Source organism: Malaclemys terrapin, chromosome 6 (assembly GCF_027887155.1).
Source record: "Malaclemys terrapin pileata isolate rMalTer1 chromosome 6, rMalTer1.hap1, whole genome shotgun sequence".
NCBI lineage: Eukaryota > Metazoa > Chordata > Testudines > Emydidae > Malaclemys > Malaclemys terrapin.
This window is the reverse complement of record NC_071510.1, coordinates 29,095,210-29,123,111: the sequence shown is the minus strand read 5'-3', so window position 1 is coordinate 29,123,111 and position 27,902 is coordinate 29,095,210. Positions and strand designations below refer to the sequence as shown.

Below are 27,902 nucleotides of genomic sequence, written 5' to 3'. Positions count from 1 at the left end.
CATTGAATCACACTGAGTTCCTGTAAAACAGGCATTCCCTTCCAGCAGGACAGGTGGAATTATAAGGCTATAGGAGTTAAAGAAGCCCTTACTATGTTAGGAAAAGTATTCAAAGCTTTGGTTGCTTATTGAACCAAACCAACAAATTATAGCCTTATCTTGCAAGCAGCTCTTCACAAGGAGGGCCCTTAATCTGCACAGATCCCCATTGATGAAGGCTCCACATGGCAGTGATCTGCCTACATGGATCAACTTGCAGGATTAAGGCCAATTTAAGGTTTTCCCCATCGTTTTAGTTCTATCATGGATTAATTACATTCCTGTTAGATTGGATTGTGTGAATATCATTCATACCTGGTACTATGAATCTTGTTAGTGGCTCTATAGCCACATCTAAGATATTGCAACATAAGTGACATTAACTCATTTCATTAGCTTTGCATCCTATGATTTGAGATAAATCGGAGCTAAAATAAGCAAAACGAGTCCTAGCTGGAGTTTTACATGTATGTTTCATCATTTGAGAAAATTGTGATTTACAGTGCTATAAAATTAACATGAAAAAACCTAGAATCATTACTGTAATGTGGAAAATTATTTTCATATAAATACACTGTTTTTCTACTCAAACCACTTCTGATGATTTTTGCTGCATAGGGTACTCCTAAATGTTTAGACAGGGCTCTAAATCTGGGATCCAAGTTAAAAAAAAAAAAAAAGACAGCACTCAGGAGTTCCATGCAGAGGTATCTGGCAGTTCTATGCAGTAGACACTGGAGCATCTCTGCTTGATGGTCATGGGACAGGGTTTGTTGGTAGCTACAGAGGTGGTGACATGTCCAGCATTAGCCCAATGGGGGAGATGTTGATAAAATGTATTCATTATATAAGTATTTTAATACATTTTTATCAATACATGCTGGAATGGATTGCCTGACATTACAGTGCAGAATTTTTAAGTTCTACCTTCAGGCAAATCTCATACTTACTAGCAAAAATGAAAGTGTGAAATGCTTTTTAATGTATATTTAACAACAGATAGTCTACTGATTACTGATGTGTATTCTCTCTGGACTTTTCCCTTGCTATCAGAAGGCAATGTTAAGAGACAACATTTTTATACATTTATGTTATCCACATCCATCAAATGTTTACTTTTTAAATATTTGTAACTGTCATTTATAAGAAGACTGTAAAAAAGTTATATTTTAAGTGTAAATCAAATCCAGGTTAGAAGTTTGCAATCAATTGCCAGTAAAGTTCAGTAACACTCAAAAGCAGTGTTTCCTTTCCTCCCCCCAGTTTCAGCCTTTTGATGTGCGTTGGCAATAAATGCAATTTTATATATTGCTCTTGTGGAAAAATGTAGGTTGTTAATATTTTTATGCTACTTTTTAGTTGTCTTGGTTCAAACTCCTTGAGATGCATTTTACAAGATTGCTCCTAATTGAATTCAGTCTTATGTCTACTTACATTTAAGAGGTAATTCTATCAAATGCATTTATTTCATTCTTTCCTATAGTGTCACCATTTTGTAAGGATTAGGGTACAGTTTTCTGTATTTACAGTGGCCTGCACAGCAAGAATTCACGTCTTAAACTAATGTATGCAAAACCGTTGCATAGTACATAGATCAAATTGTTATAATAGCAGTATTGAAGGCATTTTAGATCACAGAGCCCCAGTAGTCTACATTTTGTTTGCTTTGACATTATTAAACTCAATCTGTTTCTCTAACTGTGACTCTAATTACTACATTTGCATGGCAGAAAAGTTTGCTTTGTGGATGGACTTCTATTAACACTGTTTGCATGTTGTTTTCTGAGCTTAGTGTTTCATGTACAGGCAGCAGAGCACCTTCTATCGAATTCAATAATTATGCAGAATCAATAAGTTTTTTTTCTTTGTGTTTGTCTTTGTTGTTTCTTTGATATGGCCTCTAGGATGCTGCAGGCAAGGTGCTGGACCGCTGGGCCATCATGTCCAGGGAAGAAGAGATTATTACCCTTCAGCAGTTTCTGAGATTTGGAGAAACCAAATCCATCGTGGAGCTGATGGCAATTCAAGAAAAGGAAGGGCAGGCAGTGGCTGTGCCATCTTCAAAGACAGATTCAGATATAAGGACTTTTATTGAAAGCAATAATCGCACTAGGAGCCCAAGTCTCCTTGCTCACCTGGAGAACAGCAACCCTTCCAGCATTCATCACTTTGAAAACATCCCTAACAGCCTTGCGTTTCTGCTTCCATTCCAGTACATAAATCCCGTCTCTGCTCCATTGCTGGGGCTGCCTCCAAATGGCCTCCTGCTGGAACAGCCGGCTCTGAGGCTGCGTGAGCCAAGCCTTTCTACCCAAAATGAATATAATGAAAGCAGTGAATCTGAAGTTTCCCCCACTCCTTTCAAGAATGAGCAGACATCCAGCAGGAATGCTTTGACCAGCATCACAAATGTAGAACCCAAAACTGAGCCAGCCTGTGTGTCTCCCGTTCAAACATCTACACCCATCAATGATTTGTCCAAAACTGAGCACACAAAAAGCTCATTCAGGATTCACAGAATCAGAAGAATGGGATCAGCATCAAGAAAAGGGAGAGTGTTCTGCAATGCATGTGGTAAAACGTTCTATGACAAAGGTACTCTCAAAATCCACTACAATGCAGTTCATCTTAAAATCAAACACCGGTGCACGATTGAAGGCTGCAACATGGTCTTCAGCTCTCTTAGAAGTCGCAATCGTCACAGTGCTAACCCTAACCCCCGCCTTCACATGCCTATGCTAAGGAACAACCGAGACAAAGATCTAATCCGTGCTACATCAGGAGCTGCCACCCCTGTCATAGCAAGTACAAAATCCAGTCTTACCTTAACAAGCCCTGGTCGGCCTCCAATGGGTTTTACTACTCCCCCGCTAGACCCTGTACTACAGAACCCTCTTTCTAGCCAGCTGGTGTTTCCAGCTTTAAAGACTGTCCAACCTGTTCCTCCTTTTTACAGAAGTTTACTTACTCCTGGAGAGATGGTGAGTCCTCCAACCTCATTACCCACCAGTCCCATCATACCAACAGGTGGTTCAGTGGAACAGCATCCTCCTCTTCCTTCAGAGTCATCGTTACCTGTGATGGTGATGCCTACCCATGAGCCTAATGCTGACCTTGCCCCTAAGAAGAAACCAAGGAAGTCAAGCATGCCAGTTAAAATAGAAAAGGAAGTTATTGATACTGCTGATGAGTTTGACGATGAAGATGATGAGGTTAATGACAACAGCACGATGGCTAATGATATTGGTCATGACAATCACTGCCATTCGCAGGAGGAAATGAGCCCAGGATTGTCTGTGAAAGACTTTTCTAAAAATGGTAGAATCAGATGCATTTCCAGGACAGAGATAAGAAGGGCGGACAGCATGACCTCAGAAGACCAAGAGCACGAGAGAGACTATGAAAACGAGTCAGAAACCTCAGAGCCAAAATTGTGCGAGGAATCCATGGAAGGTGATGAACGCATCCATGAATCTAAAGAACAGTCTATGATGAACAGTGAGATGCCAGATGAAAATCACAATGAATCTTCTCACCGGGATGTAATTAAGGTGAAGGAAGAGTTTACAGACCCTACCTATGATATGTTTTACATGAGCCAATATGGACTGTATAATGGGGGCAGTGCCAGTATGGCTGCCCTTCACGAAAGTTTCACTTCAACATTCAATTACAACAGTCCTCAAAAGTTCTCCCCAGAAGGGGACCTGTGTTCCAGCCCAGATCCCAAGATCTGCTATGTCTGCAAGAAGAGTTTCAAAAGCTCCTATAGTGTGAAGCTTCACTACAGGAATGTTCATTTAAAAGAGATGCATGTCTGCACAGTGGCTGGCTGTAACGCTGCCTTCCCGTCACGGAGAAGCAGAGACAGGTCAGTAAATATTAATTGATTTTCTACATTATTAAGTGTGTCAAATTACATAAGAAAATCCAGTTTTAGGTAGATGAAGAAATAGAGAGGAGACACACAGTAATGACTAGTGACAGTCATGCCCCCGTGGCATTGAGGGGGTGTTATCACTTTAGGTTTTCATTGTTTGACATTCAGAATAGTATATACTATGTCATTGTCTTATGTGATCGGCTAGATAATGTCATTCGTGTGTGTGTGTGTGTGTGTGTGTGTGTGTGTGTGTGTGTGTTGTATATACACTTTTGTATATAAGCTGCAGCTTTTATACATTCAGCTTTTTCTCCCTACAGCTTTCCAATCAAGGAAAGCTTCTATTAAATATATAATAATTATATACAACACATACAAGAAATATCTTCACACATACACATCGATACATAGAAACAGAAATGGATGGAGGGAAAGAACCATAGCAATAGGATACAAGAATAATCCCCATCTCTGTAGGCTTAAGTACAAATGAATAGGAATCATTGATGGATATTCATTCTGCCTTATAAACAATTATAAGAAACACAATTAAATGTTAACATTAGCGAAATGGTTCTCTCTTTCCATGGGGAAACCTGTATTTTTTCCCCCTAATATAACCATTCCGTCCAGCTTTATTTTCTTCTCTGACTGTGAGTAACTCCCATTCACTCTGATGCGGTAATGTACATGCAGAAAGGGGAGACTAGACCCCTACTTATTTTTAAGGGTATGTTCTGCTGGGCCTTCAGATGACATCACACTGTAGTGATGCTGCATCAGTACTGAAACAGTTGGGCTTAAACAGAAGCAGCTGGTCCTAAACCTCTTTGGCCTTTTTTTAAATATTTTTTTTAATTCCTAAAGAAAATTGTAATATAAATGGAATTGGTCAAGGTGGTCTGTGGTAGGATAACACAGTTATTCCATACGTGGGAAAACAAGCTCTTATTCATGATGATGAATATATTGTTACACAATGAAATATCCCTTATAGGTTCACAGCATTGGGTTCGTGTTGTGATGGTGAGAGTGATTCATTACTTGAGCTTGTTTGTTTGTTTGTTTAATATTTTTCATTAGGGAGTAAAAATTCAGCAGAGAGAGAGAGAGAGGAAGGAAATTGAACTCAGCTAAACATTTCACACACATTTCCTGTATCTTGTTCCGTGGAAATTGCTGGGGTTTGCAACTGGATACAGGGTATAATATAAAATAAAAGCAATTTAGTGTGAAGAAGGTTAGGAAGCCAAATCTCAATTTTTCTGGAGAGTCTAGCTTCAGCATGTCCGTTCTGAGATCCACTAAATAGAAAATGTGAACACAAATTAGAAAAAACAGTAAATAGAGTAGACTAAACTAGAAAATTTGTTTCACCAGTGAGATGAGATCAATTAAAATCAAACACCTAAAACTAAATTAAGGCCACTGTCTTGCCAGTCCATCCACCCTTGTGGAGACCTGTTTGCCTCAGTGGAGCTGGACATAAGGGTCCAGCAGAATCAGGGCCTCAGTAAGTGAAATCCTGTGCTGACTTATACCACACATTGTGTCCTTAAAGTTGATGGGATTGCAGAGGATTTGTTAGTGCAGAATGTGGCTCAGTCTATGTGTTTTCTCAAGTGAGTTATAAAATGTCAGTCATGTGCTAAGTAAACCCGTTTTGTATTCAGTGTGCAAAAAGAGAAGTGGCTAGTTTAGGATTTGGAATGTTATTTGGAATGTTAAATTTCATCAGGAAACAGTTAACTTGATAGATTATGCTAATAATAAAGAAGTTAGTTCAGTGAACATATATTAGGAGAAAAAGACCATCATGATGACATGTGTAAAGTATTTATGAGAACTGAACATTTAAAGACAGGGCACAGTTTGAAAGTATTTCATGAACTATATAGGATATTTTGATTTAGCTTATTGAAAGCAAGCCATAAAAGTGAAATATATGATTCATAAACTTAAAATGCAGACTGCTTTCTTAAAGATAAAATTATTATTTACATATGAGTTTGGGTTGTACTAGGCATGGGAACATCTTTCCAGTTTCACCTCACAAATAGTGTTCAAAATATGTTTCAGTTATGTGAGAGTCTTCCTGATAACTTGGGACAACAGAAATCCACAGGTTCTGAGGATTTCAGGTAGTGATAGTGTACTTGAAAAGGTTTAAAGGCTACGTACAATTTGGATGGCCTTCAAGTCTGATACTTTTTGAGACTCACCAAAATTTTCGGGTCTGCAGAATTTGTCTGGAAAAATCTTACAGAAACCAGGAACTCTCACAAGATTTCTGATAATTCTTGCAGACATTTGGTCAGGAAATATCATAAGAAACCATCTTTATTGTTCACTGTATTTCAGCAATTCCATGTCTGGTCTTGTCCAGGACTAGGAAGTCTAGAAGTGCACAGAAAAGAAAGTGTGTGCAAAAGGAGGGGATATGAGAATGAATCAGACATTCTTTTTATTTAATCTTCAAAAAAAATTGTTTTATTCAGGATTGAGTTGAAGGGAGAGTCTTATTTTCTCCAAGCCACGTAGCCTACCCAAGGATTTTTTGCTGATTTTTAAAGAATCTTTTTTATTTAAAGGGAAAAAAGCCTAGATCATTAAGTTTCTAGCCTTTTGGGTTTCAGACAGAGCCTCAAAGGTGTAAACTAATCTATGGTGTCTTATTGGCTTTGCTGCCAAATAACGAAAGCAATAACATTGAGAAGTGAGAACTTCTTCCAGTCACCTTAATGGACTATTAATTTTAAAACCTAATTATAACCATTTCACTTTTAATTGCTGTACCAGAAACAAGAAATATCCAGCTAATGTGCATAGCAAGTGAGCCTGGACATACTTGTCATGTTCTGATGTGACAGTTATTTGGGCAGGTGTATGTAGCAATAAGTCTTCACATTTTGATTATTGAATTACTGAATATTTTTGACTATCCAGATGAATCCAAAAGTTCTTTGCTGTCCTTACAAATTAAAAAGGCATTTCTAATGCCACCTTCTAAAAACTTTGGGACCCTTCCCATCACGATGTGGCTTGCAGGATTTAATGAGGTTTCCTTATTTAAATGTTTTCTATAAATTTTTTTAAAAATAAAACAAGCCATGAAGATGGTTGAGTTTAATAAGGTGATAAATCGTTTTGGTTGATCTTTTTTTTTTTTCTTACAATGGCATCTGGTACAATGTATAACCGTGTACAACCCAACTCTGGTTAATCTAAACTTGGTTATGTTCCCCAGGCTTAGTGTGTGCCCAGAAAACTCCCCTGATGCTCCGGTTAGTGACCCAGAGTATGGCCCTTTTAAAACTGACCTTCAAGGGATGGAGGTCCAGAGTGCAGCCTTAGTTACCTAAGGCAGTTGGTCAGCTTCCCTACCATTCAAATACCCTTTTATCTGAAAGTTTTGGATATCTCCTGAGATGTATTTACATGCAGGGATGTACTATATTAAAATTACTGGGTCTGACACAGTATGGCTATCCATATGTTCTAAAATCAGATGAAGGCGAACAGAAGACTGAGAGGGATAGACTGACATGGAATCTACCCCACACATGCATCCCCTAATTTTTCAAGATATTGCAGACAAAAGAAGGGACAAAAACCCTATAGTTATTATCAGAAGTCTCCACAGGGTTCTGTTATCCCTTCTAAAATTCATAAGAAGTTGCTTTTTATGATTTGAGCCCCACAGTGTCTGGATTCTTTTTTTAACTAATTTTCTATTCATCACCTTTCCCACCCCTTACTAGAAGTGTTTATGAAATCTACAAGCTTCCCTATCTATATCTTTAACTTTGATCTCTTTCCCAAAGGGAACAGTGCATTCATTCTTTCTATCTTTCTTTTGTTCATTCTTTCTTTTCAGTCCCATTGTTCTCAGAATCATTTACTGTTTCTGCTCTCACCAGCTCAGGCATTTTTGACACTTCAGTTCTTCTACTTGTGGAGCCTTATAAGGTATGCCTTCTTGCAGGAAAGCAACAAAGAGTGAAAGATAAGAGAAATCATGCCCAAGGTGGTGGTGTCAGACAGGAGCAAGAGTAGAGGTCTGCCTGGGGACAGGAAAACATCTCTTTCTAGGGAAGTGGTCAAGAAGATGGAGAAATGGGAGGAGGATATGCTGGACAGCTGCCTGAAAAATAGGCTTGAATGTGGGCCCGGGTACAGTTTGTGCATCTGGGTGGAAGAAAGGGAGAAGTTTTAGTTGAGACTGTTGTTTCTGTAAAGGGAATCATCCTGGAGTGAATAGCCAGCAGAGGAGGAGGAGGGCTGGCCTGTGACGAAGGAAAGGTTTGTGATGGGTAAGGTGACCAAATGTCCTGATTTTATAAGGATAGTCCCAATATTTGGGGCTTTTTCTTATATAGGCATCTATTATTCCCCCACCCCATCCCAATTTTTCGCACTTGCTATCTGGTCACCCTAGTGATGGGGTCTTCACAGAGTAAGTCCCTCCTGGCCCTGCTTTTCCACTCCCAGCCTCCCTCTTGGTCTTGCTTAAACTGGGTACTGCCCCTGCCTCACAAAGTAAGCTGGAATGGGTGGGCTGCTCCTCAGAGCCAGTACTCTGGAGCCAGCAACTCAATAAGCTCTTTTGTGCCATAGACCAGGCCAAGGTGAGGGCAGGCAGATAGAAAGAGGGTATTTTCCAGCTCAGTGAAGACAGGGACATTCCAAAGTTTCTTGGGTGGGGCAGGGGGAGTCATTTGTTAGTAATCAGCTGGAGAGGAAGTGAGAAGGTAGGCAGATGGGGTGGGAGAGAGTGAAGAGAAAAGATATTGTAGTTGAGTTAACTCAGCTCCCATCCCTCACCTAGGAGCGTAGAGCTAAAGAAGGCTTGGGTTCAGATTCAATACCTGTGAAATCGGAGGTGCCATTTCTGACCAGGTCTTAATGGTAAACTAATGTCAGTATTTCAGTGAAAAGAAACACCTGTTCTACTACTTATCAGCTCTGTTGCATTTTAATAAGTTAAAATCTATTTTATATTGGTACTATCAATTTAAAAATCTCCATTACTTAGGACTAGGTTGGAATGCTGTGTTAATAAGGACATGTTGCCCCATTTTCCATGCCCTAATTATATGAAAAATAAATGTATTTCCTGCATACCTGTTTAGAGTTACAAAGACAAAACTTTCCCTTTTTTCCTTTCTTTGACTAAAGTAAGAATATTAATTGTTCAGGTTTGTCTTTAAATTTTCTCAGAAAGTGAGCATGTGTGTGTGTTCTGCAAGGTGGGAAAGGTGATTCAGCCCATGAATAAATTTTAAAACAAAATAATATTTGCTTAGGGTTACTTATAAATAAATATGAGGCAACTATTGGTGCCAAGTGTGATCCTGCCATTTGATTGCTAGTTAAATCAGTCCAGATTTAAACATGTAAACTCCTTGATTTGTATGGAGTAAGACATCTGTATTTGGTTTATTAAAACCTGCTGACATCTCCAGAACTAAATTTGTGTGCATATAGGCCTCTGGGTAGCTGTATTGAAAAAGCAGAGACATCTACTTTTTGCTCATCTGCTTACCTGACTTCCAGCCCTGTACAGGTGTGCTTGAATAAATTAACATCAGATACCTCTGATGAGCCACTGCATACATTATCAACAGAGGTGAAGATGTGAAAAACATGCTACCTGCCTCCTGTTATCACCTCCTCAACACAAAAGCATCCATTTTTTCATCATCCCGCTATGTTTGGAAACTTAGACAAAAAACTTTTTAGAAACTGCTTTTCAAGAAATGCACGCGATTTGAGGAGCAGATCGCTCCCAGAAGGTACTCAACACTAGTTTATGGTGACTATTAATATATTTCCCCTAATGTCATTAGCTGTCAGATCTAGCTTGTTTCCCTTCACTAATAACAAGAAGAGAACATTTTAAGACATCTATTTGATTAACTGTATGTCACCAGACAATCAAAACAGGTTTTTGCTATATTATCTTTCAAATCGGAACATGTTTACACTTTTGCTGTTGGTACAGGAATTCGTAGTTTTAAAAAGAATATGTGGATATATTGTACAATTCTATGAACCAGTAGGTTTCCTTAGGAAGTCACTAAAATGTGCTTGTCAACAAGTCTTTCTTTCACAAGAGAGCCTGGGTTGTAAAGAAATGATTTCTGTGACCCTTATGTTGAGTAGTAACTTTTTCTGTGGGTAGTTCCACTGATGTCAGTGGGACTATATGCAGAGTATGATATAATCAGTCCAAGTAAGGAAGACAGAATGAAGGACAGAGTGAATTAACTTTTATATGAGTGATCTACCAGCTACTGTGTAGCAGCTCATTTTTATTGCAGAGGATGAAGTGAAAGAAGGGGGGGATAAAAGCAAGCCCAGTCCTACTCACATGAGAAGCCCTAATGTAACACCAGGCTGCTTACTTGAGTAAGGGTTGCAGGATCAGGTGTGTTGTGGAGGAAGTTCTTTCTCTTTTTCACCCTGTCATGAATTGTATCGACATCTATTACCATCATTTTATTGGTGTTGTAGTAGTTTGAAAATGAAGGTAAAGCTTACATCTTCTAAACTTGCCCCACATAACACAGGATTTTATATTGTTGTGTCAACCGGCAAAAGTAAATCCAGGACTTTTCAGTGACCTGCAAAGTCTATCTAAATATTCACTGACCCACAAGCATTAAGAAAGGTGGTAAACATAATTAAGTCAGTAAAAGCACTGACTGGAACATGGCATGTATGGAGGAATATTTTCCCCTGATGCAGGGCCGGATTTAGGGACAGGCGATCCAGGTGACTGCCTGAGGTGCCAGGCTTGGAGGGGCGCTGGACTTGGGGTGCTGTTTTTGTTGTTAGCCATAAAAGGGAAATGTATTGTCTTCTATGACAGGGAGAAATCATGTATGCATTCATGCATCGAAGTCATGATATGGGCTACAAATGCAATAAAAGATAATGTATTCAAATGTTTAACAAATGGAGGGGGCGTCGAAGACATTCCTCACCTGGGGCACCATTTGGTCTAGGGCTGGCCCTGTCCTGCTCTGCTCTACATGTTTAACTCTCATAATTGTCTATGAAAATTACATGTATGACTCTGTCAAGGGAAGAATATGCAGCGTAAATGCAAGTTGCCAAAAAAAAAAAAAACTTAATCCTTAATCCTGACCTACATCTTTTTCAATCCTGAGCTTCTCTTCAATAAAGATTCCCTACTGTGCCAAATTATGTGGAGTGTTTGTGACATGGGTCCCCAATGTCCATTGGGAACTAGTCTGAAGACCACCAAATGTATGTTCACATACAGTAGCAACAATTAAAAAGTCAACCTTTACACAATAGTGACCACACCAGGATCTATGGATGCCAGGTAATGTTGTGGTATCACAGATACCATTGTGTGGTGACGGTAACGGTGTGTATGTTGACATTTTAATCATGATCTGTGTATTAGTTGCCGTAAGTTCTGAATCCAGTATGTCCTCTAATGAAATCCTAGAGCTTTAACTTGTGCCTCCTAGTTCCCGGCATCATCTTTTACATGAGCACTTTGCCTTGTGCTAAGAAAGTTTTTTTTTTTTTTTTAATTAAGAGCTCATTTCATATTTAAGCTTGCCCTAAAAAGCATTCCTTAAAGATACTGCCTAAGAAATAATTTAACATTTTTGCCATAAGGCACCTACAAGCTTCATATAAATGGACATGGAAGAGAAATGAAAGAGTTTTGTGTTTGCCAAAAATGTACGCTATGAATAAAAAAGGACTTTGGTGTATATGTATATAAAGCATTTGGGATGGAGGGGGCGAGAGATAAGAGGTGGAACTGGGTTGAGGAAATGATTATTTTTTTAATGTCATTTTGTTTTCATCCAGCAACAAACAAAATCCTAAATTCCATCCCCATGCCAAACTGTATGACCTAAAACACAAATTGTAAATTCCTGGTAAAAAGCTGGTACTTTTAAAGCATTAGTGATCTTGACTAAGTATTTTACAAACTTTATTACTTACTTTAGTAATAAAGAAAAAATTTTGCCCACTTTCAATTCAGTACATTTCTCTCTCTCTCTCTCTCTCTATCTCTCACCTTTTCTTTGCTATGCCAAAATAAAAAACAATTAAACGTTGTCTGTTTACGGTTGAAAATACAAATGGAAGACAGTTAATTTTGCTGCCCATAAATCTTAACTATTGCCTTTGTATCTGGCACATAACATGTAAAAACAAAAAACTATATGTCTATAGTTGTATTGATAGATATACAGTGTATATACGTTGTATTAAAAATACAATGAAGAGGGAGAGAAATCAGGTCTACCGTGACAAGGTAAGATGGGCCCTTGATCTCAGAACCAGATGCATGTAGCTGATGCAGGTGCTGCCATAGAGGACAGTAGATCCTCAATAGTAAGTCTCTCAGGTCTGATAGCCAGATATGGGAGCAGCACTAATTCTGCAGCCTTTTTAGTCCTTCTGTCACAGAGGGGGCACTGCTGGGTCAGTCAGCTCACTAGTAATTGTGTTTTACAGACTTCTAAAGCAATTGGCTCAGTCAGTCCCAATTCAATAAAAGTGGAAAGCGAGAGCGAGAGCACTTTTGTTCTATTTTTTACTTGAAATTATTTCATTCAGCAGTCTGTCTTTTTTATTACCAGGACTTGACATTAGCACTCCAAGCTATATTAGCATCCATTTCAGCAGTTCAGTAATGGTATTAAAAAAACACTTAACTTCAACGGTGAATGGTTGTATGACAGTACCATAAAAATCCACATTAAAAAAAAACTTATGTATTTGTCCCTGCAAATTATTTTTCACTTGTTTAACCACTTCAAAACTACGCTCTCTTGACTGGCATTTGCAAGGGCTCTTGCCGCAAGGAAAGCTTGCAGTGGAGGCATAAAGGGAAAAATCAAGGCATTTAAAAAAAAAGGCAATCAGAACAAACAAAAAATCCTACCAGCTAGGTAGATAACCTTCCATTTGTCAACAGTGGTAGGACTGGCACACTCAAAACATCTAAGGTAAAAAAAAAACCTCTTTGGCACCTGGAACATTTCTGGGATTTCATTTTGAACCCACCACTCTCCAAACTTGGGACAGGAGCCTAACTACCTTGGCACTGCAGCATGCTCATAAACGACTGCATTAGGTTCTAAATTTTGATTAAATATTCTGTAATTAATCAATGGCAGACATGAAGCAGTTGGCAAGGTCCAGAGCTGCAAAATGTTTAAGACATAAAACATTACAAAGTAATTAGAATGTGCTCCTTCAAGAGAAGGATTGCCTTCAATAAAGAGGTAAATGATAGCATCATGTTTATTGTGGACGTAGGCAGCCAGTGCAATATGATAAACTGCAGGAGATACACATATCAGTAATCATCCACATTATTAGTGTCATTAATCATAATTCTAAAAATATGACAGCAGCAGCCAACTTTTTGACCAATTTTGCCTCTGCCTGTTGGCCGTTATAACTTCACTAATAGACTGCAGAGCTCCTATGCGTGGCAGTTTGCATTGGGAATGGAAGGTTAATTATATTTGAGCTGCTGATTCCTTCTCTCCTCGGAGAAGACTGAGCACTTTGACAATCCCAAGAGCTCACTGCTGTTAAACCAGTAAAAGTACTTTATTGAAATTTTCTTTGTTGGTCAGGAATGAGTAGATGTTTCAAATGAGATATAAGCGCCAGGCTGGGATGGCTGCTAATGTGTCTTGCTCCAAAATAATCCTTGGACAGCAAACTGAACTCATACTTCCCTTAGATCTCTTTGCATGGTCTCCCGTGGCTTGGTAAAAAGTTGAGAATTTAATAACCACTGACAATGGTATGTATGGAACAGTCTCAGAGGATTGGCATTGCTGAGGAGTTGGGGTTTGAGTGGAGAGAGTTGGTATGATTGTTTAGGATAATCAGCTATCAGTTGACCTGAAAGTTGTACTTTATTCAGTAATGTAAAATTACTAATAGGAAAGCCCTGTTGAAATCCCACATAGTATTTTGTTATATATCTCTTCTGGTTCTATATAAATAAATCCAGCATTTTTAGATAACCAAAGCAGGGTGAATAGCGCATGAAGATTGGCTCTGCACTGAAGATAATAGAATGAAAGAACAACAGAATAAAATCACTGAAAGGCTTGTGAACCTTCCAAGTAAATCTGATCTAATGTGTTGCGTTGCACCAACATCTTGACAAATGTATATATTTTGGTTTCAGGAAAGACTGAGTTTCACTATGAGATTTTGCATTCACTCAAACCTGAAATTCAAAGTGGAATTCATGGGGGAGATGTCAAGCAGAAGAGACTGTTTGCACAAATTCCTTCAAACCCATTGAATTTTGCCTGCTGTGGTAAAGAAAAAAATGACTAATTATGAACCTTGGATCATATAATATTTCCAAAGATATGATTTTAAAAATAAACGTCAATTCCTGTATCATTTGAACAACAAATTCCTACAGGAAATCTGTATTCTTTAAGGGTGAAATTCTGCGCAGAGGGCCAGCACAAAACCCTAAGCACCACGTAAAACATGTGGTAAGTGGATATGTGGTGTATAGGACCTTGTGGGGCATGCTCTGCATTGGGATGAATTTCACCTTAAGGCTCAGGTAGATTTTAGTAGCAGTCTAGGACAAATGGCCTGATTCTAACTAGTGCTGAGCACCCACAACTCATGTTGAAAGCTTATGCTCCAAATGAGGTTAAATTCTGGCTGTGTAACATTTTTATAATTAGTTAGCTCATTTTGGAAACGTTTTGTGAGATAAATCTTTTTACTGTAAACTTTCTTCACTTCCAGATATTAGACAAGAGTGCTGGCTATTTTGTAATGAGACTCTGCTTCCAGGCAGCTGGCAAATAAAGTGTGAGGTTGAAGTGTTACAATGAACTTATATCATTTCTGAGTAACTCTGGCAAATACTCCAGTGGTTATGCTTTTCATTTGTAATATCTTTTGATCTTTAATGGGCAACAATAGTAATATATTAAGAGTGCGACATGACCTTGATGCTTCTGAGCACACACAGCTGTTGTGAAAATGTAATTCTGTTCCTTCCGTAAGGATCGTCTCACTAACACCTCAACAGGTATGTACTGAGTTATTGGGCCTTTCAAGAATCCCAAACCTGTCAGATTTTACTAAAACATGGTATGGGGAGAAAACATTGGAGTCAGATATCAATTCCATATTTAACCTGAGCATCCACTCACATAGTCAGCCATCCTGCCTTCCAAAATACCATCTGAACATTAACATTTTTTATGCATTCCACAGTGATGACAAATTGTTTTTTGACTCTAACTCTGGATTAAGTATGCAAAAGGCATGTTTGCCTCTGCCAACAAACCAATAATTCTCACTAACATCTTCAGAGTTACAACATTTATAAAGTTGCAAATCGGAGTAAACAAACCATCTGTTTGGCTTTACCATATATGTCATGCTCTCTTATTAGCATATTACGATTCATTTAGTAAACAAATTTGGTGATTTCGTTCATGTCAAAGTTATGGGGAGCTTGAAGATGATTAACATTCCTGGGACAGGCACATTAATACATTGCTTCCTCTGCAAAGTTAAATGGCTTCTCAGGAGAATCACCCCTTGTTGACAAGATGAGACTGTCAATTTTGTTTGCCTGCCACATTAGGGGCCGTAAGGGGATGGCAAGCTCTGAGAAAGAGGAGCAGTGTAGGCAGCATAATTCACTGCGAATTGAGAAAAGAAGTCTAATTCTGATAAATGGTCGACCCCAATACATCCTACCTGTTATTACAACAGACGTGCCGTATCTGTGCAGTAAATTAGTTAAACCCCTAAAGAGTTTGGTGGGAGCTTATCTTCAAGTGAATAATTTGAGTGTAGCGGGAGCTGTCTTCGTGACCAGTGTGAATGATTTGTTTCATATTGAAAGGGATTGAAATGACTGGGTTCCACATCTTTAATTTGCGAGAACTTGCTTGTCCTTCATTTCCTGCATTTAATAAGCACTTCTTTACTTTTTTTTTTTAATAGGTGCTGAACTGTATTTTACCTTTTGGATTTTCATCCTATGAAAGGTTAATATTTTCAGATTCTATGCAATTTAAAGCCTCAAGAATCAATGTTATTGCCCGGGCTGCTCATATTAAAATTGCCATTATTTCAAAACAAATCAAACCCAAACCCAAGGCACATTAAGCACGATCAGATAAGAAGAAAACAGAATCTGCTTAAAACTGAAAACATTTGTGTGAAATCCTGGCCCCATTGAAGTTAATTGGGAGTTTTACCTTTGACTTCAATGGAGCCACGATGTTAGTGTCTTTCAGACCTATGTTATGTTGGCTTGGATGGATGGAGGGATTTTTTTTTATACGTAGGACAGCCAGATGGTATTGAAGAGCAACTTAGAGAGTAGGAAAATTAGAACTGCAAATGGAAAAATCATTTCTTAACCAGATTCCAATACTAACTAAGTTCTAGGAACTATTTTCTCATTCGTTTTTAAACTAAATAGGGGGAAATGGTTACTACTTCCTTCTTAAAGAAACATCAGAGTTAAGGCAAAGAACTTCTCTCATAACTATGTACACTGTTATGTTTAGCCAAGTTTTTACTTCTCGTGCTTTGATTTTAGCTGTATGAAACTCAGCATTTTCAGTGTTCAGAGATTTTGAGAAAGAAAAAATTGGCTTAGCATATGTTCACATATTCTGGGCTTTGTTTTGCATTTCAGGCTCAAATAAACATGGAAACTGAAAGTGAAATTCAGGCAAAGCTACAACTTATTGCCTTGTTTGGGATCAAAATCACGTGAAATTGCCAATTTTTAAACAAAACCATAAATCTTCATTTATAACCTCTGGGGCAAAGAGAGGATCCACATGGAATTTGGCCCATATTTGTTCACACCAACAAAGAGAGAGAGGAATTATTTATGGTGGGCTAAGGGACTATAACTAGGACAAATGGGGTGGTACAAAGGTAAAATTTAAGCTGAATAACAGAAAAAACATTCTAGTGAGCTGTAGGCAGCTATGGGAAAAAGTTTCCCTAGAGCAGTGGTTTTCAAACTTTTTGAGCTGAGTCCCCCATTTGAGATAAAAACTTTGGTTGTCTCTCCGTGCTCAACCCAGACAAAAAGAGCTTAGTCGGGGGTGGACTTGGTGCTCCCTCCCCAAGCCCCACTGCATGGGTCTGAAGCCCAAGCTGCCTGGCGTCGCTGCTTGCCCCCCCCAACATTCCGAAGGAGGTGCGCCCCAGAGTTTGAAAACCTCTGCCCTAAAGGAATAGTGGAAATCTCAGTGCTTGGATGACAAGGCATAGGAACATGTCCTCAGGGGAGATGGGTTGAATAGCACTGGCAAAAAAAAAAAAAAAAAAAAAAAAAAAAAAAAGGTCTGGATGACCAGGTAGTTCATTTCTATCTCTAGCTTCTAGGAAGTGTTTGCAAATCATAGCAAACATTCTGACAAATCTGTGCTGAGTTTTGGTGGAGTAATGAAACCCCATGTCGGCTGAATGTTGTATGGTTTCAGGTTTCATAATAAAATATTAGCCGCTTTCTAGTTATAAGTGATTGATTAGTACTATTGCCTGGAAGCAAGAGGGATTTTTTTATGTTGTGTTTTAATGTAATAACTCTACAAATATTTTTTTATCACGTTACTTAATGTCGGGATCACTTACAGTAATTTAAAGCAAAGCTGTGCAAAGAGTCAAGGCCCAGTGCTGCAAGCTACTGAGCAACATCTGATTCCATTGAAGAAGTTAGGTGGTGGCTTTTCACAATACCTAGTTTTTGGATAAAAAGAGCATTCACTTTCCAAGCTGCACAATCCAATCTCCCCAACCTTCAAATGTCCATTAAGGGTGAACTTTGTCCCAGTGCAGATGGGCACCCCTAGATTGCACCTAAGTGGTGCATAGGCTTTGTATCAAGCCTCTACACAAAGGTGAATTTCCTCCTATATTATTAATTCCCTCTTGCTTAAAAAAAAAAAAAAACATTCATACTAAATATAAATAAACTAAAATAAAGCAGTCATTACATTTTTCTTGCCAACAAATAGATAGTAAATTAACAGAATCAGACTCACTGGCAAGTGTTGAAAGGAACTGCTGAAGAGTACCAGACTGGATTTATGAGCAGTATAAATGGCATGTGCATTTAATTGACCATATTTCTTAGACTTATAATCCCCTTTCTTTTGTTGATGCATAGTCCATCTCTCGCAAGTGAAGCTGGGTAGTAGTAGGTGGGGTGGAACATACAGTGCATTTTATTTATGGAAGAATATTTTACTGAATTTCAGAATGAAAGGAAAAAATTACCCCAAGTGGCATCACAGTCATATAAGATAACTGTCCATAGTCAATACAGCTGAGGGTTGTCACAGAACTTCCAGTCTGACAGGGAAAAGGTGAATTGGGAAGTCTGATAACCCCCCTGCCTGTCCGCAGCCACAGATTTCATCTTTACCATAATCATCATCATCATCATTTTAGTGGTACTGATTCATTCTTAAGATGGTTGAGTTTAGACTGCAGAATTTCCCTCTGGTGAGAATTTGTCCACACTCTTCTGCCCACCATATGACTAATTCATGAATAGCTGTATGGAAGAAGAATATTAATTACCCCAAAAAACTAGAGCCATTATAGGCTTCATAAAATGATTAGAACTTTGGTAAAACACTTTTGCTACTGTAAACAGCATTGTACAACTTTTTTTGGGGGGGGAATCCCTTTTTACAAGGAAAAAATATTCAAAATGGAAATGTCTATTAGCTAAGCAGATACATGTACACTTTTTAGTATAGAAATGTTTTTTAAAATCTCAGGTCCACAACCTCTCATTCTTCCTCCTTGCCTGAGATTGGGTAGACCCAATCTCTACGATTGGTTGGTATCCGTCCTTTAGTGATGCTCTTTGACCTTGTATTTCTCTCTTCAGATCTTTAGCTTTCTAATTCCTTTTGTTTAATATTTATGTTATAGCAACACCCAAAGGTCCTGATGTAGGTGCTGTACAAATGTAGGAGCAAACATTGTCCCTGCCCTGAAAAGCTATCTAAGAAGTCAAGGAGCATACAGATGATGAAAGGAGAGAGAGACAAATCTGCTATGTCCAATTTATATATGATTTTTCTATACACACATACATTTGCCATTTGTATTTATTTTAGTTATGTAATTTCATAAATAAATACTAACTATCCCAAACTTCCTTTCAGCCTAGCCAATGGATATGGTTCACTTTTTTGCAGACATTGTAGTAAAAGTGTGTCGTGATGTGGAAGAAAGCACAGGTACTTTGGGGAGGATCGGTCAAACAGGTGGCACTCAAAGGCTTGCATGTTGCAGAAGCAGAGGTTAACATGCTAAGAGTCGAGAGTAGATAAGCAGAGGGGGCAGAGTTGTGAAGGATCTTGAAGGTCAGGATAAGAAGCCTGAACTGGATGTGGTGCAAGGGGTGGACCCACTGGAGGGATTTGCAAGGGGTAGTGATGTGATCCGAGTTGCAGGTAAGGAAGATAAAAATAGCAGCAGCTTCTTTGTGAGGGGTGATATAGGTGACGAGGAAGCCAAAGAGGAAGAAGTTGCACTATTGAAGACAGGAGGTGATGATGACAATTTTAGGGCTCTGCTTATTCCTTCCTCTCTCTTTCTGTTTATGCTCTGTACTTTCAGAGCACTGCCTGTGCTCATACACTACATTCCGAATTTGTAAAATGCCCTTCACCATGGCTTTCAACACGCTCAGTTTTGCTTCCAAGCCCCACTCTCTTTTAGCTATTAATACTACTGCCTTCCTGCTTCCAGGCCTTCTCCCTCTTTATGCTGCTAGTTTCTTCAAGGCCTCTCTTCCTATCGGCTCTCCTCTCTGCTTTCATACTTTCCTTCTGTCTCAGGTCCTGTATCCTCAGCCGTCCTCACCCATACATGCACACTGCAACATACACACAGACATCCGGGTCACGAGACTTTCTTTGCCATTGAAGCTCTGGAAACACTAAGGCCCTCATTCAGGAAAGCATCTCTATTCAGGACACCACTCAAGCACCTTCTTAAGTGCTGTCCTGAGTTGGGATCTTGCAGCACACTGCCATGTTCTTAATGCACTGGACAGGAAAAGGAAGGAATGTAGAATCATCTCCCAGTGTAATGTGAACTCATTTTCTCCCCTTTCCTATGCCACCAATTATTCACCCGCGACAATCTGAGTGGCTGGCAACTTCAATACAGAATATTCCAAATTCTAATGGAGCTTTAACCTCTATGGCTTTGGTTTCAACACAAAATTTCAAACCCACAATGTCCAAATGAATGCAGGATTTTCCCCTCAGTGCGCTCCTCCCATCCTTAGTGGAATGTTTTTGCATATGATATTTAGGAGGATTATTAAACACAAGTGAAATAGATTAAGAAATGAATGTAAAATAATCAATTCTTTGAACTGTGGTTGCATAATGGAAATCGACTGCTATGAATGAACTTATGTTCCGAAGTTATGAACAGCAGAGCTAATGCACTGCCATGAGTTCATCTTTATTATTGCATTACACCTGAATCTATTGATAAAGTAGAGGGTTTTTTAAGCTAGGGATGGCACTTAATTGAATAAAAGTCAATGTAATTATATTAGGAAAAGCCAACAGTACTGCTGACAGCGGAAAAGGGACACTGCTGAACAGAGTGCCAGAACTTGTCCACACATTTCTGCACATCGTTTAGCTGACAGATATTAAGGGCTGGTACATAGATTAATTAGATTACTGATTGCCACTGCTGTAAGTGAGAATTGAATCAGGGAGGCATCTTGCCCTATCATAGCATCAGTGGGGTTGCATCTTTTCACAGATCATCCTCAGGAAGGCATATGTCCATTTGGGGGTCTCAGAGCATGCTTTTTAACCATATTAATTTATTGTTATCTCTTCATTCAATGAATTTTGAAATTATTTTCACTACACATCTGGTTGCTGTTTTCCTAGCAGCAAATTGAGGAAATAGTAAGTGCAGATGTGTGAGAAACGACAGACAGCTAAAGTTAACCTGGCCAGTTTTACATGGAAGCACATTCCCATATTCTTTTTAGTGTGAAATCACGGGTTGGGGAAAGGAGTAGGAGAAATGGTAAGAAATAAATCCAGAAGAGCATTTCAGGATTTTGCAGTTAGCTGTTATTTTGATAAGCACAGCTGTGCTTTTACACTCATGCAATAACTCTGGTGATACCATAGCCGCTTGTCAGCATATATAGGCTTCCACAGTAAGTATTTCCTATGCCATGCTTAGCAACTTCCACTTGGAGTCATCTATCGTCTGACACTGGAAAGGCAAGGAACAACTGTGTTGAAGCAGGGACTATAGGGACAACTTCTGTTTATCATTCATGTCTGTACACACTGCTTGCATCTGTTTAGAGCTCATTTGTGGATGATGATGTGAATTTGCTTTGTCTAATTTGATTTATGATTTTGGATTGTGTGGCTGATCCAATATCCACCACGACAGCAGTGTAAGTGAGCTGATGGCTGACAGAAAATGATCTCACAGTCCACACATTTTTTAACCTGTATTTTATCGTTTTAAGATTTTGTTTATTTTTTAAACCAGGTATGTCTGGATTGGAATGTGAATTTGTTCTCTCTCTCTTTCTCTCTCTCTCTCTCTTTCTCTTTTGTGATCTCGATTTAGCAAAAGATTAGAAAGCTGATCTTATCACAAGGTAAGCTCAGCCTTCATAAGTGCAGTGTGGGAATGTGTATAATACACTTCTGTGCCTACGAAAAGCAACAGTACTATATTTGCTTCTGTGAAAAGTGTGTTTCCCACATGGGAATAGAACAATAAATGCTTTCCACTTTTCTTTACCCTTGGACATACCTCTCAACTCTCTCTCATTATGAGAGCTCCATTTTGGATCCAAATTTACCTACATCCTGTGCAGATCTGGTTGGAATAAAATGAAGTGCAGTATCAGTTTGACATCCGATCCATCCTCAGTCTGAGAACAGTAACCTTCACTTGCAGGAGAATGGGTTTGATCCTTTCTACTCTAACTTCTCACGTTTATCACTGTAAATTATGTACAACAGACATGATGAATCATGAAATAGTTAATAGAAAATTAAATAAATTAACCCCACATCATTTTAATGTTTCTGCATTAGTATTTGTCTTATGACCCATACTGAGTCACTGTATCATACTTGGGACTTCAGCTGGTTGAGAGATATGCTCTTGTGGGTTTTCTAAAAATGAAGTTTCCAGTTAGGAAATACTGCCCATACCTGACTTTTAATTTTTTCTTTTGATGCTACTCTAGGACCCGAAAGTACAGAGAACATTGGGTCATTATGTGCCCTCTTGTCCAATTTTGTATCCAGTACTTTTGATCTTTTTGTGTGTTATGCTATTCCATTGATAAATCCTCTCTCTCTCTTTCTCTCTCTCCCTCCCCACATTCAGACTCTGATCTTCAATTTATAATGAGCAGGCAGACCTGGTGAGCCTGCATGTTGTAAATTGTAGGATTCATGTCCTTAGTTTGCAAACTGAAAATGTTAAGCAGTGGAACTTCACTAATTCTTACTCACAAATTTGAAATTCCAGTCATTCTCCCCTCAAAATATCAATCTCATCCTACTTCTCAGCAATGGTTCAAAATCAGAGTACTCTAATGTGAGGTCTTATAATTACTAAAACTTTATTTTGTATTATTGTAATTAAAATGAAGCATTTACCAAACATACTTTCTGTGATGAAGTGTTTTGATATTTTTATCGTGTTTGTTGGTTTACTCACTAATTTTAAAAGTTTTCCAGTCATTTGTGCAAATCAGTGAAGTTCTACTGTGCTTAAAATCTATAGACTGTCTAAAAGGCTTATATCAAAAATGGAGAGTAAAATTCAATGTTTCAAATAGGAGACTATATTTCACAATTACTGAGATGAAGCCTTACGTTTCACTGCATATATAGATCCTTAATTCTTGAAGATAAGACCCTGATCCAGCAAAGCACCTGAGAACATGCTTAACTTTAAGCTCTTGAGGCCTGATCCAAAGCCCACTGAAGTCAGTTGGAGCTTTCCCAGAGACTCTGGAATAGTCCCACTGATTTCATGCTTAAAGCTAAGCATGTGCTTAAGTGTTTTCATGGATTGACGTCAAAGCCCCTGTGCATTCATCCATAATTTTTACTGGAAATTCTATTGCTTGAGTCATTTCAAATTGCACTGGACCAAGCACTAGGAAATATACTTTGGAGAACAACAACCCTGCTCTGACAGGAGGATGGACCAGATGACTTTGGGTGAGATTTTTAAAAACATCTAGTGGCTTTTCTTCACCGTGCAGCAGTGAACACTAGAGGGCTGTAAATTGTAGAGGCTCTAAAATGTTGTGTTCTAACTTCCCTATGTGTAGACGCTGCTGAGGCACTCTAAAAGGTACCTAGTGTGCGCTGGTATAGACCCATTTGAAGCAGTACTACATAAATGTGCTTTGTTTGTCAGCAGGGTCTACACAGTGCACTTAGAGCACTTTAGAGAGCTCTTAAATTTACATCCCTCTGAAGTACATTGCCACACTTTGTAGACAAGCCCAAATTGACTTTCATTGGGACTTGTGCTCCTAATCCCCATAAGTGTTTTCATCTGGGCCTGATTCTGATCACCCTTATACTCCTTTGATTTGTGATTTACACCAGTTTTAGTGAGATCACAATCAGGACCTGTGACTACATACTACACATTGTCTTACTCTTGTGCTTCTCCTGTACTGTGGTTTTTGATTTTGCAGGGGTTTTTTTTTTCTTCCTTGAATAACTGTTTCTGAAAACCCCATTTCAAGAATCAAAAACAGTATGTCACATTGTTTATTAGGCTGAAGTATGCTTTCAACCGGAAACATAAAGGCTGCAGCCACTGCTGAGGCTAATGATGATGGGTGGTAGTAGAAAAAATAAAGTAGGGTGGGTTATGTTTTTGTTTGTTTGTTGGAAAGGGTTTTTGTTTACTTTGTTTTGTATTTGTCATTTTGTTACAAATTCCTCCTCTCCCTTATAAGAATGATTGGATTTTCAAAAAACCAGGGGCAACAATAGCTTTGCATTTTAAATGATTGCTAAATCAGAAATGTATGTTTCATGCTTGGCAACTATACATTTAATGAAAAATACTGTACATTTTTTTTTCTCTTTCTTCCCTTCCTTCTTCTTTTCCCAGGCACAGTGCTAACATAAACCTGCACCGTAAACTGTTGACCAAAGAACTGGATGACATGGGACTGGACACCTCTCAGCCCTCTCTTAGTAAGGACCTCCGTGATGAATTTTTGGTGAAGATCTATGGCACCCAGCATCAAATGGGGCTTGACGTAAGGGAAGACACCTCCTCACCAGCTGGTACTGAGGATTCCCACATGAATGGGTATGGAAGGGGCATGTCTGAAGACTACATGGTCCTAGACCTGAGCACCACCTCCAGCATCCAGTCTAGCAGCAGTATCCATTCCTCAAGAGAATCTGATGCAGGCAGTGATGAGGGGATTCTCCTGGATGACGTTGATGGGGCGAGTGACAGTGGGGAATCTGCACACAAAATGGACACCCCTGCCATAGGTGTAGGTATGGGTTCCGACCTTCCAGGATCCCTCATGTTCAACAATGTTCCAATGAGCAACGGTGGGATAATGTGTAACATTTGCCACAAAATGTACAGCAACAAGGGGACCCTCAGGGTGCACTATAAAACGGTGCACTTGCGAGAAATGCACAAGTGCAAAGTCCCTGGGTGCAACATGATGTTTTCCTCTGTCCGCAGCCGAAATCGGCACAGTCAGAACCCTAACCTGCATAAAAACATTCCCTTCACTTCAGTAGATTAGTTTAAGGATGGACACGCAAATGCCAGCTCTCACGGAGGGCCTACCATGTTTGAACTGCCATATACAGTCTATATATATATCTGTGTGTATGTATGTGTATGTATGTGTATATATATACACATACATACACACACACACACAGATATATATATATATATGTGTGTATATATATACACACACACATATATATCTATTTTTCTTTTTTAACAAAAGAAAAACACCAGGTGCTTCTGTTTGTTTGTTTTCATTTTCCTTTGTTGGGTTTGGGATGGGGGACAGGGGAAGGTTAAGAAGGGATGGAATCTTTAACTGGGGGTAAAATACCCTCAATAAAAACCACAAAAACTTGCAATTAGCCCCAGTTTTGTTATGAAATTCTTGGTCATCTCCAAAGAGACAAACTGTTCTACCCATGATTATTGCCTGCAAAAAAACAAAATACAAAGAAGCAAAAAGAGGGTGGGGGGGGAGAACTTCTTGGTTGTCTTTGTGTACTTTAAGCCGTTGGGAGAAACTTCTACTAAGCATGGCTGTTACACTTGTATATATATTGAGCCTTGAGAGGCCTATGATGTAAAACAATTGTATTGATGGTGGTTTAACTCTCTCTTTTTTTTTTTTTTTTTAATTTTTACAGTTACATCCAGCTGTTAGATATGCAGAAAAAAATAGTTTGCTGGCTAGCTCTATTCAATTTATGTTAGCTTTAATGCACATTTTTAAAAGAAACACGGTCTTGTTTTAACTACCTGCTATATATAAGTAATACAGAAGGGCTGGCATGCTTTACAGTACCTGATCTGATACAGCTTTTTTGTCTTGTACTATTACATAAATCCAGTCATGCACTTTTTTCATACACTACAAGGGGATGTGTAATAATATCCATGCTTTTTTTTCCCTAAACTATTGCCATATTTTCAGTAAGTGTCTTTAAAAAAAAACACTTAGATAAAAGTGGTCTGGTCAGTATGGGGCATGAATGCCAAACAAAAAGTATTAGTGTTTAGTGTTAATACAAAAGTGCCAACTTTGCACAAGTTTTCAGAAAAGAAAATATAACTAGTTACTCACTGTAACCAGAGGCTGAGTTTTTGGCTAACAGAAAAATGCTAGGGGAAGAAAAACATAAAGAACACTTGGTGCTTTTTTCAAGTGTCAAATATTATTAGAATCAACAGTGCATCTTTATTTCTTATATGTTACATTGCATAAAAGGAAAACAGAATTATGTGGTGTGAATCAGTGGAGGCATTTCCTCTGTTGAGCAAGGATAATATTGCAGGATATAGATGCTGAAATTACTTACTGCAGAACAAAGCTAGATACAGTGAATCCATTCTGGTGCTCCTTATTCCTGGGCTTTTGTGTTCTTAAAAAAAAAAAAAAAGAAAGAAAGAAAGAAAGGAAAAAAAAGTCTTAACTCTGTTGTTCTGTAAAGTTGTCTGATTTGCAGTGGAAAGTGCTGTAGTATGATTAAGGCATGTTTTATAAAAGCAAACGAAAGACATTAATGGCAGAAGCACTTAGAAGCACTGAAAACATGTGCTGGACTTTTTATTGGGTTACCTTCCCTTTGGATAAATTAGAGGCAAAACCAAAACTATAGTTGTGTTAATGTTTTGTGTTTTACCCATATGGTAAAAGAAGAATCAGAGAAGAATGAAAAGAATCATCAGAGAAGAATGAAAGTAGTCCAGGAAAGATAGTGAGAGAAAGAGAGATAGAAAGGGAACAAGCAGTTGAAAGAGACTGAGGGAGAGGCTGCCCTCCGAATCTTTTTTTGTTTCCGGTGTTTACACATGGTGCTTGAGCTGGTAAACCGCACTGGCAGCCTAAGCTACCACAACATACTGACTGAATGATGATATTTACTTAAGTTCAGCCTACAGCCAAAACCATTAGGGTGTGTGTTATAGACTTTTTTTTAAGCCAAGGAATATTTCAGCATACAATGCTCACTTAAAGACAATGTATTCCTTTTCTGTATTTAATGGCCTCGAACATTTCTCTTGTTACGCTGAGAGTCAGAAATGCTCCTTTGTTTCAGCTTCAGGTTGTTTTGATTTGTTGTGCATTTTGATCATTTTGTCCACATGAGCACTCACTCCTGTTAAATTTGCCAGAGGAAACGGTTTATGTGGATCCTTTCCCTTTGGGATTCATTGTACATTTCAGTATTCCAAAAGTGAGACTCAACAGATAATGCAGTGTTTCCATTTGTAGAAAATAAAATTAATTAAAAAAAAAAATCCTTCAAAAGAGACTGAAACCATGTTTCTATAGGATGTGTTATTTAAAATGAGCTTCTGGTCACTCTTTAGTAATGTACAGTGAGAAAAGACTGAAAACATCTGTGGATTCCATAGAAACTATATGAAAAGTCCAGTGTGTCAGACAAGAAATATGTACAGCAAAATCCTAAGCAGTTTTTGCTGACTTATTATTTTACATTTTTTCACTTTTCCCCAAATTCTTAAATATTTTTCCTCGTCAAATTAAGAGAAGAGATCTGCTCTGTTTTATGTTTGTACATGTCCAGTATGCTTTTGAAAGAGGGAAGTTAGAACAGTAAAGGTGAATTCTTCTCAACATATGAACCTTTGTAGTGTTATCTGTACTGCACTCCTGTCACAATCCTAAGCTATTAGGAATCAAGCAAGATGGAAAGTTTGAAAGACAAAACAAAAATAACTGAATATCTACAGAAAAACACTGTTTTTGAAGTATGTATGGTATAAATAAATATCTTTTTTTAATGAAAAACACATTTGAGGTATATAAATAATTCTTTACTGGATGAATCACTGTTCTGCATTCTCATTTTACTCTGTTTCTGCTAAAGGTCAAATGGTTTTGGTAAACTAGTTTGGAAAGTTAAACATCATCAGCAGATCAATTCAGCAAATGAATTACACAGAAAATGTCTGTTTATTACACAAAATGAAACAGCATGTTAGAAGAGTATAACGGATCAGAGACAAACCTCCGAAAGTTTTTTTTTAAAGCTCTGCGGTCCTGTTGTCACAACATCCTAAACTAGTCCCCCATTGTGTTTAGGCATTGTAGGAGAAGATGACTGTTTATAGAACAGCTCAG

General features: G+C 38.4%; 1 protein-coding gene across 6 annotated transcripts in view; it reads left to right on the top strand.

Moving 5' to 3' along the window:
- BNC2 (basonuclin 2) overlaps positions 1-27,603 on the top strand; it is a 401,509-nt gene extending 373,906 nt beyond the window's left edge. For 4 of the 6 annotated variants that reach the window (XM_054032367.1, XM_054032365.1, XM_054032369.1 and 1 more), the window contains 2 exons: positions 1,944-3,910; positions 24,143-27,603. In XM_054032367.1, the coding sequence (XP_053888342.1) occupies positions 1,944-3,910; positions 24,143-24,803 (2,628 nt within the window). In that variant the 3' untranslated portion in view covers positions 24,804-27,603. Of the gene's footprint in view, positions 1-1,943; positions 3,911-15,940; positions 15,985-21,610; positions 21,642-24,142 lie in introns of those variants that run through there. The other 2 variants (XM_054032370.1, XM_054032371.1) reach the window with 2 other exon arrangements.
- The last annotated feature ends 299 nt before the right edge of the window (positions 27,604-27,902 follow it).